General features: G+C 40.1%; 1 protein-coding gene and 1 long non-coding RNA gene across 8 annotated transcripts in view; one reads left to right on the forward strand and one right to left on the reverse strand.

Moving 5' to 3' along the window:
* Window positions 1-21,448, forward strand: part of LOC149971285 (uncharacterized) — a 1,017,865-nt gene that overhangs the window by 609,628 nt on the left and 386,789 nt on the right. The gene's annotated exons all lie outside the window — the stretch shown is intronic.
* kirrel3b (kirre like nephrin family adhesion molecule 3b) overlaps window positions 1-21,448 on the reverse strand; it is a 200,672-nt gene that overhangs the window by 27,967 nt on the left and 151,257 nt on the right. For all 7 annotated transcript variants that reach the window (XM_036965152.2, XM_021588217.3, XM_021588221.3 and 4 more), the window contains exon 5: window positions 17,080-17,230. In XM_036965152.2, the coding sequence (XP_036821047.2) occupies window positions 17,080-17,230 (151 nt within the window). The remainder of the gene's footprint in view (window positions 1-17,079; window positions 17,231-21,448) is intronic.

The following is a 21,448-nucleotide window of genomic DNA, read 5'->3' on the forward strand; positions in this document are numbered from 1 at the left end:
TGCAACTCTTGATAATGAGTTTTTCAGTAATTGGCAATTTGCAAATAAGGATTAATTGAGACAGTGATTTTTCCTCCAAGCACTCCATTATAATTACAATAATTAACAAACACTGAGTTAGACAATTAAAAATGATCTTAAAAAAGCAAACACATAGATTATGTTAATTCAATAAACAGCAATTAAATGTAACCAAAGGTATAGAATTATTTTTGAAGATGCATTTTAATCTACCTCAATCAGCCCGACTAACCGTTGCCTGTATATAGTTTCGCTACTGTTATAGTCTCGCTACTGTATATAGTCTCGCTTCTGTTATTTTTCACTGTCTTTTTTACTGTTGTTTGTATTTTTTTTACGTATCTATTGTTCACCGAATACCTATTTTTTAACTTTAAAAATGCACTGTTGGTTGGAGCCTGTAAGTAAGCATTTCACCTGTTGTATTTGGCGCACGTGACAAATAAACTTTGATTTGATTTGAATCACTTTTTCATCTCTGGTGAATCCTCCACTTCGGTCCCCCTTTATGTTCACATAAAACATTTCAAGTACGGCAAGCTATTTTTCAATTAAGTCCAGCATTGATGAAAGGGCCATAGGGATAGCCTGTGAAGAATGTAAAGTAATGGAGGGCCAAAAGTCCTCATCAAACACTGGGAGTCTGAGTGATAAAAAAACTATGGCCTTTCAGCAGTATAAGCCCCATCTCTGAACATCGTGGGGCGACTCAAAGGTTGTCTGATTTCACTAATGGAACACGGCAGCCACGAGCATGGCCCCTCTCTCCTTCTCTACGTCCGCTGCTTCAATTCAAATGGGCTACTGCCTCTTTACGTCTACTGTGGCAACTGTCCAAGCCATTTCCATTTCTAGCTTTATATGTAGATTGCTTTTAATACAATCAAGTCCTTGATTTAACTTTGCTTGATGAAATCTAACAAACCTCTGCTGCAAAAGAGGGCAGCATGAACGCTAGAGGGGAGTTCTCTCTGAGTGCATATCCATAAATCATATGACTAATCAAATATAAAGTTGGTTCCAAATTATTGACACTATTTTTTGTATTTTTATTTATTAAGGATCCCCATTAATTCCTGCCAAGCCAGCAGCTAGTCTTCCTGGGGTCCAGCAACATTAAGACAGTTATATACAATAAAAAATATTACATGACATTACATTTCATAACACTTGGGAAAGAATTCAGACCCCTTGACTTTTTCCACATTTTTTGGAGACAGGACGGTGTCAAGACACAGTTCTGGGGAGGGGTACCAAAAAAGGTCTGCAGCTTTTAAAGGTCCCCAAGAAAACAGAGGCCTCCTTCATTCTTAAATTGAGGATGTTGGGAACCATTAAGACTCTTCCTAGTGTTGGCCGCCCGGCCAAACTGAGCAATAAACAATTAAATCAATTTTTTAATAAGGCTGTAATGTAGAAAAATGTGGAAAAAGTCAAGGGGTGTGAATACTTTCCGAAAACACTGTTTTTACAATACAACATCCATGTGTACGTGTGTGTAGAGTGCGTTTATTATCATGTGTATGTGTATCTCTGTCTGTGTGTATCTCTGTCTGTGTCTCTTCACAGTCCCCACTGTTCCATAAGGTGTATATTTGTATGTTTTTTTTATCTGATTCTACTGCTTGCTTCAGTTACCTGATGTGGAATAGAGTTCCATGTTCCATGGCTCTATGAAGTGGAATAGAGTTCCATGGCTCTATGAAGTACTGTATGCCTCCCATAGTCTGTTCTTGACTTGGAGATTGTGAAGAGTCCTTTGGTGACATGTCTTGTGGGGTATGGGTGTTCGAGCTGTTTGCTAGTAGTTTAAACTGACACCTCGGTGCATTCAGCACTTCAACACTTCTTACAAAAGTATTGATGAAGTCAATCTCTCCTCCACTTTGAGCCATGAGAGATTTACATGCATATTATTAATGTTAGCTATCCATGTACATTTAAGGGCCAGCTGTGCTGCCCTGTTCTGAGCCAATTGTAATTTTCTGAGGACTCTCTTTGTGACACCTGACCACATGACTGAACAGTAGTCCAGGTGCGACAAAACTAGAGCCTGTATAACCTGCTTTGTTGATAGTGTTGTTAAAAAGGCAGAGAGAATTTTCCCCATTTTAGCTACATTGTATCAATATGTTTTGACCATGACAGTTTACAATCCAGGGTTAGTCTGCTTGCAGTTTAGTCACGTCAACTTGCTCAATTTCCACATAATTTATAACAAGATTTAGTTGATATTTATGGTTTAGTAAATGATTTGTCCCAAATAAAATGCTTTCAGTTTAAAAAAAGTTTAAGACTAACTTATTCCTTGCCACCCATTCTGAAACAACCATAATTGCAGCTCTGTTGCAGTGATTACACTTGCTGTTGTAGCTGAAGTGTATAGTGTTGAGTCATCTGACATAGACATACTGGCTTAACTCAAGACCAGTGGCATGTCATTAGTCAAAATTGAAAAAATGAAGGGGCCAAGACAGCTGCCATGGGGAATTCCTGATTCTACCTGGATTATGTTGGAGAGGCTTCCATTAAAGAAGACCCTCTGTGTTCACTTAGACAGGTAACTCTTTTATCACAATATATTAGGGGGTGTAAAGCCATAAAACATGTGTTTTTACAGCAGCAGACTTTAAAAATATTTTTATTTAACCAGGTAGGCCAGTTTTGAACAACTTCTCATTTACAACTGCGACCTGGCCAAGATAAAGCAAAGCAGTGCGACACAAACAACAACACAGAGTTACACATGGAAAAAACAAACGTACACTCAATAACACAATAGAAAGGTCTATATACAGTGTGTGCAAATGAAGAAAGATTAGGGAGGTAAGGCAAGAAATAGGCCGTAGGGACGAAAAAAATATAATTTAGCAAATAAACACTGGAGTGGTAGATTTGCAGAAGATTAATGTAAAAGTAGAGATACTGGGGTGCAAAGGAGGAAAAAAAATAACAATATGGGGATGAGGTAGTTGGATGGGCTATTTACAGATGTGCTATGTACAGGTGCAATGATCTGCAAGCTGCTCTGATAGCTGATGCTTAAATTTAGTGAGGGAGATAAACGTCTCCAGCTTCAGTGATTTTTGAGATTCGTTCCAGTCATTGGCAGCAGAGAACTTGAAGGAAAGGCTAAATATACCTGCTGGAGCAAGTACTACGTGGGGGTGCTGCTATGGTGACCAGTGAGCTGAGATAAGGGGGGACTTTACCTAGCAAAGACTTATAGACGACCTGGAGCCAGTGGGTTTGGCGACAAATATGAAGCGAGGGCCAGCCAACGAGAGCATACAGGTTGCAGTGGTGGGTAGTATATGGGGCTTTGGTGACAACACCGATGGCACTGTGATAGACTGCATCCAATTTGCTGAGTAGAGTGTTGGAGGCTACTTTGTTAATGACATCACCGAAGTCAAGGATTGGTAGGATAGTCAGTTTTACAAGGGTATGTTTGGCAGAGTGAGGGATGCTTTGTTGCGAAATAGGAAGCCAATTCTAGATTTAGTTTTGGATTGGAGATGCTTAGTGTGAGTCTGGAAGGAGAGTTTACAGTCTAACCAGACACCTAGGTATTTGTAGCTGTCCACATATTCTAAGTCAGAACCGTCCAGAGTAGTGATGCTGGACAGGCGGGCAGGTGTGGGCAGCGATCGGTTGAAGAGCATGCATTTTGTTTTACTTGCATTTAAGAGCAGTTGGAGGCCACGGAAGGAGAGTTGTATGGCATTGAAGCTCATCTGGAGGTCAGAGCCCGGTGGCTTGTCATTGTTGATCGACAACAAGAATGGCTTCACTTCCTCCACACTCACTTTACAGAATTCAATATTACAACGATTGTCTTTCATAATTTGATCAGTTATACTTGGATGTGTAGTGTCAGCGTTTGTTGCTGGCATGTCATGCCTAAGTTTTCGAATCTTACTTTAGGGGGTGGATCAGCTTTCATATTGCAGATAGATGTTGCTTCCATCAATGTAATTGTCTGCATCATTTCCAATCCCCCATATACAGTGGGACAAAAAAAATATTTAGTCAGCCACCAATTGTGCAAGTTCTCCCACTTAAAAAGATGAGAGATCCCTGTAATTTGCATCATAGGTACACTTCAACTATGACAGACGAAATGAGAAAAAAAAATCCAGAAAATCACATTGTCTGATTTTTAATGAATTTATTTGCAAATTATGGTGGAAAATAAGTATTTGGTCACCTACAAACAAGCAAGATTTCTGTCTCTCACAGACCTGTAACTTCTTCTTTAAGAGGCTCTTCTGTCCTCCACTCGTTCGTTACCTCTATTAATGGCACCTGTTTGAACTTGTTATCAGTATAAAAGACACCTGTCCACAACCTCAAACAGTCACACTCCAAACTCCACTATGGCCAAGACCAAAGAGCTGTCAAAGGACACCAGAAACAAAATTGTAGACCTGCACCAGGCTGGGAAGATGGAATCTGCAATAGGTAAGCAGCTTGGTTTGAAGAAATCAACTGTGGGAGCAATTATTAGGAAATGGAAGACATATAAGACCACTGATAATCTCCCTCGATCTGGGGCTCAGCGCAAGATCTCACCCCGTGGGGTCAAAATGATCACAAGAACAGTGAGCAAAAATCCCAGAACCACACGGGGGTGACCTAGTGAATGACCTGCAGAGAGCTGGGACCAAAGTAACAAAGCCTACCATCAGTAACACACTACGCTGCCAGGGACTCAAATCCTGCAGTGCCAGACGTGTCCCCCTGCTCAAGCCAGTACATGTCCAGGCCTGTCTGAAGTTTGCTAGAGAGCATTTGGATGATCCAGAAGAAGATTGGGAGAATGTCGTATGGTCAGATGAAACCAAAATATAACTTTTTGGTAAAAACTCAACTCATCGTGTTTGGAGGACAAAGAATGCTGAGTTGCATCCAAAGAACACCATACCTACTGTGAAGCATGGGGGTGGAAACATCTTGCTTTGGGGCTGTTTTTCTGCAAAGGGACCAGGACGACTGATCCGTGTAAAGGAAAGAATGAATGGGGCCATGTATCATGAGATTTTGAGTGAAAACCTCCTTCCATCAGCAAGGGCATTGAAGATGAAACGTGGCTGGGTCTTTCAGCATGACAATGATCCCAAACACACCGCCTGGGCAACGAAGGAGTGGCTTTGTAAGAAGCATTTCAAGGTCCTGGAGTGGCCTAGCCAAACTCCAGATCTCATCCCCATAGAAAATCTTTGGAGGGAGTTGAAAGTCCGTGTTGCCCAGCAACAGCCCCAAAACATCACTGCTCTAGAGGAGATCAGCCTGGAGGAATGGGCCAAAATTCCAGCAACAGTGTGTGAAAACCTTGTGAAGACTTACAGAAAACATTTGACCTCTGTCATTGCCAACAAAGGGTATATAACAAAGTATTGAGATAAACTTTTGTTATTGACCAAATACTTATTTTCCACCATAATTTGCAAATACATTCATAAAAAATCCTACAATGTGATTTTCTGGATTTTTTTTCTAATTTTGTCTGTCATAGTTGAAGTGTACCTATGATGAAAATTACAGGCCTCTCATCTTTTTAAGTGGGAGAACTTGCATAATATGTGGCTGACTAAATACTTTTTTGCCCCACTGTATTTGTGGTAAATATACGTATAAATCAATATACAAACACATACCCATATACATATACTGTCACGTTCTGACCTTAGTTCTGTTATTTTATCTTTGTTTTAGTATGGTCAGGACATAAGTTGTGTGGGCAGTCTGTTTGTTTTTCTATGTTGGTTTTTGAGTTCGGCCCAGTATGGTTCTCAATCAGAGGCAGCTGTCAATTGTTGTCCCTGATTGAGAATCACACTTAGGTAGCCTGGGTTTCACTTTTGGGTGGTGGGTGTTTGTCTTCCGTGTCAGTGTTTGTCGCCACATGGGACTGTTTCGTTCATTTATTGTTATTGTTTTGTATTTCGTAGTGTTCAGTTTATGTTTTAAAATAAACATCATGGACACTTACCACGCTGCATTTTGGTCCTCCGATCCTTCTCGCTTCTCCTCCTCAGAAGAGGAGGACGAGGTTCGTTACAAATACAGTTGAAGTCGGAAGTTTACATACACCTAAGCCAAATACGTTTAAACTCAGTTTTTCACAATTCCTTACATTTAATCCTAGCAAAAATTCCCAGTTTTAGGACAGTTAGAATCACCAATTTATTTTAAGAATATGAAATGTCAGAATAATAGTAGAGAGAATGATTTATTTCAGCTTTAATTTCTTTCATCACATTCCCAGTGGGTCAGAAGTTTACATACACTCTATTAGTATTTGGTAGCATTGACTTCAAATGGTTTAACTTGGATCAAACATTTCAGGTAGCCTTCCGCAAGCTTTCCACAGTAGTTTGGGTACATTTTTGACCATTCCTCCTGACAGAGCTGGTGCAACTGAGTCAGGTTTGTAGGCCTCCTTGCTCGCACACGCTTTTTCAGTTCTGCCCACAAATCTTCTTAAGGATTAAGGTCCCGGCTTTGTGATGGCCACCAAGCTTTAACTACCTGACTGATGTCTTGAGATGTTGCTTCAATATATCCACATAATTTTCCTACCTCATGATGCCATCTATTTTGTGAAGTGCACCAGTCCCTCCTGCAGCAAAGCACCCCCACAACATGATGCTGCCACCCCCGTGCTTCACGGTTGGGATGGTGTTCTTCGGCTTGCACGCCTCCCCGTTTTTCTCCAAACATAACGATGTTCATTATGGCCAAACAGTTCTATTTTTGTTTCATCAGACCAGAGGACATTTCTCCAAAAACGACGATCTTTGTCCCCATGTGCAGTTGCAAACCGTAGTCTGGGATTTTTATGTTGGGTTTTGGAGCAGTGCCTTCTTCATTGCTGAGCGGCCTTTGAGGTTATGTCGATAGAGGACTCGTTTTCTTGTGGATATAGACACTTTTGTACCTGTTTCGTCCCGCTTCTTCACAAGGTCCTCTGCTGTTTTTCTGGGATTGATTTGTACTTTTCGCACCAAAGTACATTCATCTCTAGGAGACAGAACGCGTCTCCTTCCTGAGTGCTACGACGGCTGCGTGGTCCCATGGTATTCATACTTGCGTACTATTGTTTGTACAGATGAAAGTGGTACCTTCAGGAATTTGGAAATTGCTCCCAAGGATGAACAAAACTTGTGGAGGTCTACAATTTATTTCTGAAGTCTTGGCTGATTTCTTTTGTTTTTCCCATGATGTCAAGCAAAGAGGCACTGAGTTTGAAGGTCGGCCTTGAAATACATCCACAGGTACACCTCCAATTGACTTAAATGATGTCAATTAGCCTATCAGAAGCTTCTAAAGCCATGACATCATTTTCTGGAATTTTCCAAGCTGTTTAAAGGCACAGTCAAACTTAGTGTATGTGAACTTCTGACCCACTGGAATTGGGATACATTGAATTATAAGTGAAATGATCTGTCTGTAAACAATTGTTGGAAATATAACTTGTGTCATGCACAACGTAGATGTCCAAACTGACTTGCCAAAACCATAGTTTGTTAACCAAAAATGTGTGGAGTGATAGAAAATGACTGCAAGTGTATGTAAACGTCCTACTTCAACTGTTTACACATATACGGTATATGCATACATACATGTACACACCTTTTTAGATTATACCTGTCACGCTCTGACCGTAGAGATCTTTTTATTCTCTATGTTTGGTTGGTCAGGGTGTGACTCGGGTGGGAAACCCTATGTTCTGTGTTTCTATGTTTTGGCTGGGTATGGTTCTCAATCGGGGACAGCTGTCTATCGTTGTCTCTGATTGGGAATCATACTTAGGCAGCCTCAAGTTCGTTTTTGTTGTTGTTTTGTTGGCGACATTTATAATAAAGAAAAATGTACGCTCACCACACTGCACCTTGGTCCGGCCATTTTCACGACGACGGCGATCGTGACAATACCTTAATTATGCGCCGCAAACCACACCACCCCTCCCCAATTAATTAGTTTATTAGTAATCCAGTCTATTAGTAAACTAATAAACAATAACACTTAGGCTTCTACCTTCAGTTTATACATACTATTCACATTTTACAAACACAATCTATTTTACAATAGTTTTATTTTGTTTGTTTTTAGTCCTGACCTTACTTTATTTCTGATATCCATCCAGTTTGATTTCTATTTCTACCTGTGCCATTTCACGACATTTCTGTACCTATATACAGTTTATATTTGTTATTTAGTTGTTATTAGTCCCACCCTTCAGCTCCATTCAACCCCTCCCATCTATCTATCTCTTAACACCATCCATTTTGGATTTCTATTTTTCAACTGTATTGTGATGCTTCACAAAAGTACTGAACCTTTCTATTCTCATAGCTTCTACAGATTTTAAATTAAAGATAAACATTTTTGCAAAAATTATTATTGTATTATTGATCGATTGACTATGACTTTTCAAACCACCCAGTATTACTATCTGCAGCATTAGTTATAGGTAAATGTTACAATTCTTCATGCATTCCTGGACCTGCGACCAAACGAGCTACATATGGACATATGGACAGTATCAAAATAAATTATATAATGACTCTGCCTCCTCGCAGCAAAATCTGCAGAGGTGGGAAGATTGTTTCCCCCATATAAATAACATTCTATTAGTTGCAAGAATTTTGTATAATAATTTAAACAAAAAAAATGGAAGTTTTGAGTCCGGCAACGTTTTGCGTGTCAATTCATAAACCATTTGCCATGGAATTGGTACATCGAAAATCTCTTCCCAACTATTTTGCAATTTATATGGCACAGCTGTCAATTTCTTGGTTCTTAAATGAAACTGGTATATATTTTTATTTATCACAATTTTCTTTAACCATTTTTGGTCTTTAATGCAGGGCCGATAGACAAGTTCCTTACTTTTTCCCCCTTCCACTTGCCTTGTCCATTTTTTGGTCATGCTAATTTTGGGTAGAGCAGACATGTGTCTGTGTTAGCTGCATGTGTGAGATAACTCCACCAGTCCTATTTATAATATAGTTTACAAAGATTATACCTTTTTTAAACATTTTATGGAACAACACATTTTTTTTAATCAATTGGTATATTTGAATTTAACCACAGTATTTGTTGTCTTATTTGTTCTGTCTTTTCAGGTGCATTAAACTGAAATTGCAAACTTTCTAAGGCTTGTTTAAAAAGATATCGATATTTGGGAGATTATTTCATTTTCAAATAACAGAAAGTGAGCAGTTGTAATCTGAATAAAGGTAAAAAGGCCATTCTTGTACATGGGGTGCGACATTCGTACTAATTTATAAGAGAACCATTTAAGTATAACTTTTGCATGACTGATGCCTTTAGTGAGAGGTCTAATGCTTTAATATTTCATAATTTCTGCCCTCCAAATTCATATTCATTATATAAATAGGCCATTTAAATTTTGAATATTTTTTATTCATATAATTGTTAAAGCAGGTGTAGGCAAAACCATGAGTAAATGGGTAAACTGTGAGATGACTAAAGAGTTAATCAGGGTGATTTTTCCACAAAGAGACAGGTATTTTTCTTTCCATGGTAGCAAGATCTTATCTAACTTTCTATGAAAATGAATTGGACTGAGATCATTTCTTTCTTTCGAGATATGTACACCGACTATGTCCACATCCCCATCCGACCATTTTATTGGTCAACTACAATGTAATGTAAAAGTTGCCTTTTTAAGTGATCCAATACGTAATATAGTACACTTATCAAAATGTGGTTTTAATCCAGAGAAGTTAGAAAAAGTATCCAAATCCTCTATGAGGCTGTGGAGGGATTCTAATTGTGGTTTTAAAAGAAAACATGAATCATCAGTGTACAATGACACCTTCGATTTTAAGCCATGGATTTCTAATTCCTTAATATTATTGTTGGAACTAATTTTAACAGCTAACATTTCGATTGGTAATAATAAATAGATGTGCTCATAGTGGACAACCTTGTTTTACTCCTCTCGAGAGTTTAAAACTTTGTGAGATGTAGCCACCATTTATTATTTTACACCTAGGGTTACTATACATAACTTTACCTCATTTTACAAGAGATTCTCCAAAATGGAAATATTCCAAGCATTTTTATATAAACTCATACTTTATCAAAAGCCTTTTCAATGTCAGCTGTGAAAACCAAGCCTGGTTTCCCAGATATTTCATAGTATTCTATTGTTTCCAGTACTTGTCTTGTATTTTCTCCAATGTATCATCTATGTAAAACATCTGTCTGATGAGGATGAATAATATTTGACAGGCATTTAGCTAGAATTTTTGCATCACAGCACTGAAGCTGCAGAAGCCTCCAATTGTTTAAATGGACTGGATCTTTATATATACCACTTGGATCCTGTTTCAGTAATAATGAAATCAGACCTTCTTGTTGCATGTCCGATAGTCTACTGTTTATATAGGATTGGTTAAAACATGCTAATAATGGTCCTCTGAGTATAAAAAAAAAAGTTTGGTGTATTCCACTGGTACTGTATGCCATCTAGTTGGTAGCAGGTGTTGACAAAAACATTTCTGAAAAAAATAAAAATAAAACAAAATAAGACTTTGACAACTCGACAACAGGTTCTTATTCACCATTATTCATGATTCACGAAGTAAACTTTTGACTACTTTACTTATAAGAATCTTTAGGGGTGTCAATAATTTTGATCCAACCTTTTTGAGAAGAAATGTATTACTTTTTGTGAAATTGTATTAGTATAAAAGTATAATTTCCCTATTTTTTGCATACAATAAAACTCAGTAGTTGAGTAATTTATTTTATACAGTCATTACGGTACATCTCCTTGAAAATAGAAAAATGCAAGATGATGATTGCAGTTTCTATGGCTAGATGTTGTTTCCAATGATAGGTTTGGCTTGACCCTACAGGCTACAGACGAATACATGAATGAGGAATGATAGATATGTGCAGCAAGATATTACAACATCATTATTTCAAACTGGAAAGTTCCCAAGCTTCTCCAGACCTTAGACCTCCCTAGTTGTAAACTTTGAGGAAGTAGAATAATTACACATCTGTAGTTCTGTAATTTGGAGAGCCTTGGGCACATTAGCAAACTAACAAAGAGAAATACGGAGATCCCATGGGATTGGAGTGGGTTTAGTGCAGGTGCAGAAAACATCCATTTGGATGGTGTCATGTCTCCATGTGCTCTGTGTCCAATTACACTAACGTAACATCCAGGGGCCCAGTTGTTTGGATGCAGAGGTAACAGTGTGGTGGGCTGTGGGCACAGCCACTAGCAGAGAGAACAGTTAGGCTGCTGTTGCTCAGCCCAATCCTCCCAGTGTTGTAGCTGTAGGGAGAGTTTGCGTGTGTGTGTGTGTGTGTGTGTGGGTGTGTGTGTGTGTGTGTGTGTGTTGTGTGCAAGTGTGCATACATCCTTCTGTGTGTGTGTGGGCATTGAGAGGAAATACACTGTGTTGAAATACACTGTGTGCTAAAATACACTGCTGAAATACACTGTGCTGAAATACACTGTGTGCCAAAATACACTGTGCTGTGATACATTGTGCCGTAATACACTGTGCCGTAACACACTGTGCCGTAATACACTGTGCCGTAATACACTGTTCTGTAATACACTTTTCTGTTTGCCCTGTGGGTGTGCAGCTGCTGTAGGCAAGCTCAGCTGCCACCGCACCCCAGAGGGAGGGTAGTCCAGGTGCCATTTTTACCCCTCATCTGCTCAAATGGCTTTTTGGGACACTATGCCCGCTTACAAACACACAACAACCCACACACCCGTGCCAGGTCTCTCCTGCGGGCCAATGAAGGTAGGAACAACATGTTGAATCCTGGAAGACACCAGGCCATCATTAACATGAACCTAGGCCAAGCTGTGAGCAGCAGTGTTAGCAGCAGGGTAGGTGTGTAGCACTATGGCTGGCTAATTGGGCGGACAAAGAGGCAGGCAGAAATAACTGCAGAGAGGCAGAATGGCAGATGTGGAGGTGGTGGCAGTGTACCCTGCTACTCTGCTTTGTGGTGGGAGGTTTTACATGGGCCTACTACCTCGACAACATTATGCTTGTAATCCTTAATGCCAAACTTCATTTTTTTTTCAGCTGCGAGTGAGATCTAAGGGCATCTTAGCCAATTGCTGTTTTTTATTACTGATTGGGCCAGGGAGTTATTTCAAGTCAATCAGCCTGTGAAAACTGATCCTCCCTGAATGAAAGAAGCCTCTGAGTGTATCTCACTTATGAGACATTGTGGCATAATGTCATTATGCATTTAAGATGAGCTACTTGGCCATTCTGTTTGGATAGCTTTGTCCTTAGAGAACAGGAGGGAAGAGAGTGACGGCCGCCAAAATGCCCGATGAGAAGGACTCTGGGATGGGATCTTGGGTCGCCAACTTGCCGCCCTTTGACCCCCATGGAGACAGACAGCCACTTATTAAAGAAGTCTGTTTGTCACTTTGATGTATAAATGCATGAGTGAGTGTGAGCTTGTTTGAGGCTTCACGTGACAGACCCATCAATATGCAGGGCCATTAATTCCTCAGATTCATCAGGCGAGTGATATAGAGATGGTGGGAGGGGTGCTGGGAACAGTAGTGGTGGTGATGATGGCAGAAGAGCAACAACAACAGGACGGCTAAAAAAGAGGAAGATAGTGTAGTCTGATGATTGCTTTTGATCGGAAGTTCAAAGAGTGGAGCAGATGGCATTTTTGAACAATCAGCCAACTTCTCTAGATTTCCCAGAGATGGTGCCAACGTAAATGGCTTTCTTCCCTTTCTTAAAGCTCAATTTCCACTCTCTTTGGGTCATTGTAGACAGCTGTTCCTCCATGAGGATACGCCTCCAGGAGCCAAGGCTGTTTCTGAAGGATGGGGAGTCTGTTTATTTGCTACTAGAGCAGTGGCATATCCCTAGCCATATGGAGATGGATGCTGTCTGCTGGTTGGCCCAGTGTATTACTGAAGGCGGGCACACAGGGGCAGACAACTGCAGGTTCACAGCTTGACTAGCCCCCAAAGCCAACACCATGCATTTATTTACCCACTCACACAATGCAGGCATATGTCTTTGCCATTCAGACTGTAGGCCCTTTGTTTGGGCTTTTTACATTTTCAAGTATACCTGCAAGGTTCAACAGTAGATCTGACGCATGGTTTACTTTCAAAAGTTTGAAGAGAAAACAGTGGAGGCTGGTGGGCATAGCTTAGTTGAGTGATGGTACAGATGCTACTGATCTCCATTCAAAATGTGACATGAACATGACGATACAATGAATCCAGATTAAGCCACTGCTCCTGAATATATTCCTTATTATAACATCATCACCTCTGGCATACTCAATCTAGCAACCAAAACTCATTTCAAATCCATGTTTTTTCAGATGAATTTGTCATTATCTGCTTGATTGGGCAACAAGAGCGTTAAGCGGAGCTTTGTAACAAACAAAAATCCTCCCCCACCACACATCTGCATGTTTTCTATTAATTCGTCTCAACAAATGGCATTATTATCCTGCTGCTCGCCTTATTTGCAATGCAAACACGTTAGCCTTAACCCCCACCTCTCCCATCAGCCCTTGTGTGTGGGATGCCGTGTTCGCAGCTCAACAGACAGATAGACACACCCAGCCAGGCTGAAGATGTTATCACAAGGCTTGCTACATGGTGTTATCAGTTCAGATTTGGAGTAGGTGATTTTCAGGCTTTGCATTAATACTGGAAAGGTTATAGAGCACAATATAAAGGTTGCCCAAAGTCATGGTGTTGTTGAGAGAGAATCATGAGCTAACCCTGCTATTAAATAATTAGTGAGCTCATGTACTCACTCACACAACTAAAGTCAGCACTCTGTCCATGGTCCTGAACTCAGCCTGCCTCCTGCTTTAAATCCCATTTGGCAAAAGATGCTAATGTGCTTAACCCCTAGGTCAGATAACTCCATATGAACTTATGTTGAGCTGAAAATGCTGAGGCCAATGTAATTCACAAGCACATTAAAGTGATGATAAAGGGAAACAGTCCACACAAATATATTGGATTTGACACAGGCTTATGCTGTGCTGTAAAGTTTTGGGGTAATGTTTAGATTACTCCAAATTAGACTGAGAGAGTTAAGGCTTTTTAACTGGGAAATGTGACCAAAATAAAAATTATCCATATTGGCGTTAAATCTACAAACATTTGAATTACTCTTGTTGTAGCTGACATTATCACATTGAACCAGAACGAACGTCAGTTAGTCAACTTTGAATGAGAGGATTGGAGACAATCATTAAAATTCATACGTGGAGACACACAGCTTTCCTCTCTTTCTCAATAGCGTTTAAACATAGAGAAATACAGTATTAGATTAGGTTTTGTCAGTACCTTGTCTTCTGCATCACAGTAGCATATCTCCCTCTCTCTCTCTCTTTCTTTTGCTCTCTGTTTCTTTCCCTCTCTGAAATGCACACACAGACACATGCCATCTCATGACTGTCAAATATCACTCTGTATCTGTGACAGAAGATCACTATCAACCCTCTCCATAACCATCCTCTCTTCTCCTCTCCCACTGTAAGTGTCCTCCATTGAAATAGATCAATTAATGAAAAGCACAACCTAAATACTCAGCATTCCAAAGAGAATTCCATGCTGGAGGAGCAGACTAACTAAAATAGGACATGGTGTGCGGATGTGTAGCGCTGTTTCACCGGCACCTCAAAGACTCTCTGTACTGTAACTAACCTTCATGAATGCCTAGGCTGGACTAATAGCCTCTATTCACCTGGAACTGGCATTGGTCCTGCCTGCCTTTGTTGGAGGGGCCTGGGAACAGTTGTTCACCAGTCATAACACATGAGATACAACATACAAAGGAAACGAGTATTGATTTTGTCTTAGTACTTGACATGGGCTACACACATGGCTGTAATGTAAGTTATTTCAGACTTTTTATCTTGAGTTTGTCTTGGTAACACAGCAACTGTACTATTAAGTTGCCCATTCAGGCCTGAATGGTGGCCCAACGGAATATTTGGTTTGAGGAGGGTTTAAAGCAACCCAAAAGAGTTGCAGGGAACATGGTCATGCAGTGTAATCTCTTAGCTTAGCCTTGATCAGGTTGTACTGGGTGGGTGACCAAAAAAAACAAAGAACATGTTGAATTTGCATCCTTGGCTTGGCTTAGTCCTACATTTCTATGTGTCTATTTCAGTGTGAAAGGGCTGGAGTGGTTTTTCTTTTGGTCCTTACCCCAAAACTTTACTGCACAGCATTCCTACAGGTACCTACCTCCCTGTTCTGTGAGCAGACAGCTGTCTCTCATCAATATTTACCTCCCTCTGTCATACACACTGCCCCCTGTGGAGAGGAGAACAGGGCCTCTGTGGTGACTACTCTGCCAAGGAGAGGTTAGCGGGGAAAGAGGGTGCATGTCTACCTCTCTCTACCTTGCCAATTACTCCATAATTTATTCATTTAACACCCGTTTTCTCTTGTTACAATGGGAAACCAAATGGATACCAATTTTTGCCCATTTCCTCTACTAGACAATTCTTCCTCTGTATTCACACTCAACTGGTCTTTAGGCTGTCTATAAATGCTCATTGGAATCTGATCCCATTAGCTCTATCCACCTCCTAATATGTATCTCATTGCTGATAGGCTACGTACTCCTCGTTCTCATTTTCCTCTGAATGATATTGGTTTCAACAGTGTATTTTGAGCGTTTCATATCCAGTCGCGAGGCATGAACCCCATAATCAAATGTGTCAGCATGGGGAGTGATCAAATTGCTACCCAGCACCGATGACTCAAAGTTAAATTACAGTGCCTTTTATTTCTCGATCTCAGCATGATACCAGGGACGGAGGCGGGGAGCACCAGCCTCGCTACCTGTCCACAGTCCAAGTGTAGAGGTGGAGGTGGAGAGTGGCAGAAGGTGAGTGGGAGGCCTGGGGTTAGACAAGAGGTGAGTGGGACGCAACATGTTGCTAGTCAATTTGGTCCTGCTCACACTCATTTGTTCATCACCCTGTGAAAAACTGTAGTTGAAGCCCCAGTTTTGCAAGTTGCAAAGATCGTTTTCCAGGATTGTTTGCAAGCCAAGCAACTACTCCTTCCCCTCGTTAAGCCTTTTGTCATGCCCACAGGAAGCCAGATGTGGAGAGTGGAGGGAACATGCCCGCCACAGCCATCATACCGTAGCTCCTCATTACTCTCCATGTCACACAATCACAACACACCGCACTTCCTCTCACTTTGCATGACAAAAACATTAGAACAAACTGCGAGGGCTGCAAACACCAACAACTGTTAATCATTTTTACACCGGCGCCTCCAATCGCCTGCATGCTGGCATTGAGCTGTAATGTGTCTCTCGTGGTGTACATAATGAAAAGAATGGAGCCGTCACTTGTAATGGATCTCTAAATAGCATTTTATGCTTTATTAGTCGTACTTAATGGTGTTGAAGGGGGCTGATGTGAAATCCCTTTGTTCAGAATCACACTCTTACTGTGAATAGTTCTTGATCGAAAAAGATTTTCAGAAAATTGAGGCTCAATGTGTTTTACACACTGGGCTTACTTTTCCTAGTTTAGAGGGGATTGTGCATGCTCTCGTCAAAAAGATTGATGGCATAGGAGAGGAAATAAAAGAGCCAGGGATATGTGCACAATGCCGCGAAGAGATTGTTGGAGCAAAAAAATCCCATTCAAAAAAAAAAATCCCATTCACTTAAGACAGACGGGTCTAGTGATATTTCATCACTGGAAGCAAAAAGGTGATCTCGTACCAAACCACACAAGAAATGCAAAACCACTCAAAACCAATTATGAATATTCATCAGAGCTTAAAATGAATCTAGATGTTTATAATGGGTTTTTAACTGCAACTGTCAAAATGGCCTCTTTGTGCTAATACCTCCACTTTCAAGTAGAAATGGTAAACATAGAAAAACACAAAGAAACGTCTTATTCATCGAGTCAGGGGCTGATACTGTGGTGGGAAATACCCTGGGGCACAATAAAGTTTGTTCGGGGACCAGGTTATAGGCCTTTAGAGGAGGGGAATCTCACGTTGGATGTCAATGTTGACGCTGGTCTCTTTGCCGTTGGGCACAGCCTTGTTGGACGCTCGACAGATGATCTGCTGGCCTGTCTCGATGTTGGAGGCAGACAGGTAGAGGGTGCTAACCGTACTCTCCCTCCTTCCATCACGAAGCAGTGTCTGAGAGGAGAAAAAAAGGAAGAGTTTAGAGTTCAACGATGATATGGTAGTGGAGATAGTGGGACAGTCTGAATAAAACCATCAATCGAAACTCAAGGCCTGGAACCCAAATGCAGCAATTCACCTGGATGCCCTGGGGACAACACAGACAAATAAACCCCTGGCATGCTCAAGCCTGTAGTCTTTCTCCAAGGCTGATTGATCCGAAAAAAGGAATCTGTTTCTGAGCCTCTTTTGTGTGTCTGGAGCTGTGCTCTGGCGCATAGCTTGTCATACTCCACAAAGGAAATCAATCTTCTTTTCAGTGCTCATCCTCCGAGCTATAGCCCTTCTTGCATTGTGAGAGCCACCTGGAGGCCGCCCGGTACAATTCTGCGTTGCCTGGTGCTCAGGGAGGACTGTGGGAGCCCTGCTAACCACCATGCAACAGTGCAAGCTGACCCACCAGAACAAATTGGCCATGCCAGGAGCACTGTGTGGCAAACCACAAAGTCAAGACTGACACTGCTTCAAATAATACTCTATTGGTGCTCTATACAAATATAGTGTTCATTAACACAACCTATGGGTTTGCTTTACAAATAAACTACTGGGATTCATAGTAGAAGGTCTTGTAATATTATACTTATTCACTCAATGAAACAAGTAAAAATACGATGGCCATTAATAATAAGGATCAACCCCTTTTTTCAATTTTTGCCTAAGATGACATACCCAAATCTAACTGCCTGTAGCTCAGGACCTGAAGCAAGGATATGCATATTCTTGATTCCATTTTAAAGGAAACACTTTGTAGTTTGTGTAAATGTGAAAGTAATGTAGGATAATATAACACATTAGATCTGTTAAAAGATAATACAAAGAAAAGACATGCGTTTAAAAAATAAATAAATTGTACCATCAGTTTTGATTTTTTAAAATTATTCTATCCCAGGCGCAGTTTAGACTTTGGTCACTAGATGGAAGCAGTGCATGTGCAAAGTTTTAGACTGATCCAATGAACTATTGCATATCTATTCAAAATGTTTTATCAAGACTGCTCAAAAGTGCCTAATTGGTTTATTCATACATTTTCAAGTTCATAATTGTGCACTCTCCTCAAACAATAGCATGGTATTATTTCACTGTAATAGCTACTACAAATTGGACAGTGCAATTAGATTAACAAGAATTTAAGCTTTCTGCCCATATCAGATATGTTTATGTCCTGGGAAATGTTCTTGTTACTTACAACGTCAATCACATTAGCACACATTTGCTCAACCGTCCCGAGGATGGGACATCAATCTGTAGAGATCCTCAAGAGGTTTTAAGTTTACTTTTCACTTATAGAGGTCCAGCTATAGAGGGCATGTTATACAATGGCAAGTTGGGACATGTTGCTCTTCATTATTTAAACTCCTTTGGTGCTTTGTGTGTGTGTGTGTGTGTGTGTGTGTGTGTGTGTGTGTGTGTGTGTGTGTGTGTTTGTGTGTGTGTGTGTGACCCACTATAGCCGCAAAACAAAATGCTCCTCTGCAATTTCTCTACAGTTTATTCAGGATTCAATGACTCACTTCACAAACAAATGGGTTGTGATGAAACCCTTTCTTTGCTAGCAGTATGATGAGGTGCTCTGATGAGAAAATACCGTAGACAAGAAAGCTCATCAAACTTCCTTTGAGGACCTTTATGCACTTTTCAAACCAAGGTCATGACTTGCGTGGGAGGAAATTTGAAACATCACAGCTGCCCTCTGAAACCAGCTCTCAACAAGTCCTTGTTTTATAATAATATCTGTAAGTTCGCAAATGGTGACAATAAATATTTTAGCTGCAATGGTCGTTACATATTAACATATTAAGGCATGTCACAATGAAAGCTATTGACAGGTTTAAGGATAATGGCAGTAAATCCCACCTCATTTCTCTACTTTCATGAAAGTTTGAGAATTGTAATGAAACCCAGCTAGATATGTCACACACAGACTGCATATTAAAGTGTCAAGGAACCTGGCATTATATTAGCTGTGTGCCAGGAGGTTTGGAGGTTTGGAGGTTTGGCTTCAATGCATGCCTTTTCATCATCTTACTTTTCTGCCTTCTCCAGTCAACGACTGTCTTCCTAAGATATACAGGTAACTGCCAAAATCTCTTTAAGAAGGCGTTGGGCCACCATGAGCCAGAACAGCTTCAGTGCACCTTGGCATAGATTCTACAATTGTCTGGAACTGTATTGGAGGTATGCGACACCATTCTTCCACAAGAAATTCCATAATTCAATGTTTTGTTGATGGTGGTGGAAAACACTGTCCCAGGAGCTGCTCCAGAATCTCCCATAAGTGTTTAATTGGGTTGAGATCTGGTGACTGAGATGACCATGGCATAAGGTTTACATCATTTTCATGCTCATAAAACAATTCAGTCACCACTCGTGCCCTGTGGATGGGGACATTGTCAACTTATTTGAGAATAGCCATGGTAGCCAAAATAATGGCCTGCCCAACATGTTTATACACTACCCTAAGCATGATGGGATGTGTATTGCTTAATTAACTCAGGAACCACACCTGTGTGGAAGCCCCTGCTTTCAATATACTTTGTATCCCTCATTTACTCAAGTGTTTCCTGTACCTAGCTAAGCAAAAATACTATTGTCTTGGAGTGAAATAATATGTATGTAAGGAACACGCAAAATAGCATAAAGATACATGATTATATATTGTTATTCTGCATTTGCATGAAAACAAAATGACCTGGTGAAGAGTCTCAGATCTCACCAGGTTACAGAAGCCCTGGCACTCACCTCTAAAGCAGTACGTATTAGCTGTCAGCAGCGGGATGTGTCAATGTAATATCCTTTCTGACACCATCAGGATTGTTTCTCTCATAGCTCTGGACCTGTCTAAAGTCATTTATCTTGTACAGCATAGAACTCAACACCCAGCGACTAGCTCTTTTAAAATAGCCCGAATTACAAATTGATGATTTCCCATATCACTGCCTGGAGCATGTGAGGAGAATACCTTTCCCAAGTTAAGAAAGGAATTGAAAAATGGTGAGGGAGAGTGAAGGTTGCTCTTCAAGATATGGGATAAGGGGGCATAGACAGTAGAAGGTCATATTGAACGAATATGAGTGAACCTATAGTATAGTGATAATACTGGTTACGTTTCTACTGATAAATATGGAGCTTTTTCTATTTTTCAGGAATATCTGTAAATTGTTTTTACCTAACCTTTACACTAATTCTGTTTATTACAATTAACAGGCTAATACAAAAATAAAACATGGACAGTTTTCACCTTTCAGACATGCCTGAAATACTTCCATTATTTAGGTCAAAATACTAGTGAAAGGGAATATGAAGGGAGGCTCAGAGGGATGTCTAGTCCCTGTTTACGCTAATAATTTGACTGACATTAATATTCTGCATTAATCTAACGTGCCTTTGATATGTCCAAACATGAAATGTGGTTCCAAGTTAAATTAAATCAGCATTTGTTAAATTGCAGACCAAACCAGAGGCATATTTCAAAGCTCATTACTGGATATTAATTTCACAAAGAAAAAATATAAATTGCATAAACTTTGTACAATCTATTTCTACGAAAGAGAAAATAATATATTTTCACAATTTTCTCTGGTCATGAGGTTAAAGAGGTCTTACTTGATTAACTTGTATAATCCTACTACCAGAAAGTCAGATCATTTCTAACGTTCTGTTTAACCAAATGTATTAAATTACTCTTTTAGTGCACCCAAGGCCTACTTCTAATTTCTCTTGCACAAAGCCAGTGAGGTTAATTAGCTTGACAAGAGAGAAAAACAATGGAAGAGAGAGAGACTGACACTTGTTGAATCATTTGAAAAAAGGTTAGATGTTGCGAGTAATATGGAAATACTGGGAAAGGAAGGGGTACTATAGATTATTATGCAGGGAAAGTAAGGGGTACTATAGATTATAATTCAGGGAAAGTAAGGGGTACTATAGATTAGTATGTAGGGAAAGTAAGGGTTACTATAGATTAGTATGCAGGGAAAGTAAGGGGCACTATAGATTATTATACAGGGAAAGTAAGGGGTACTATAGATTATTACTAAGGGAAAGTAAGGGGTACTATAGATTATTATGCAGGGAAAGTAAGGGGTACTATAGATTATTATGCAGGGAAAGTAAGGGGTACTATAGATTATAATGCAGGGAAAGTAAGGGGTACTATAGATTATTATGTAGGGA

The sequence above is a fragment of the Oncorhynchus mykiss genome, chromosome 27 (genome assembly GCF_057628025.1).
Source record: "Oncorhynchus mykiss isolate SJ-2025 chromosome 27, ASM5762802v1, whole genome shotgun sequence".
In the NCBI taxonomy this organism is placed as follows: Eukaryota; Metazoa; Chordata; class Actinopteri; order Salmoniformes; family Salmonidae; genus Oncorhynchus; species Oncorhynchus mykiss.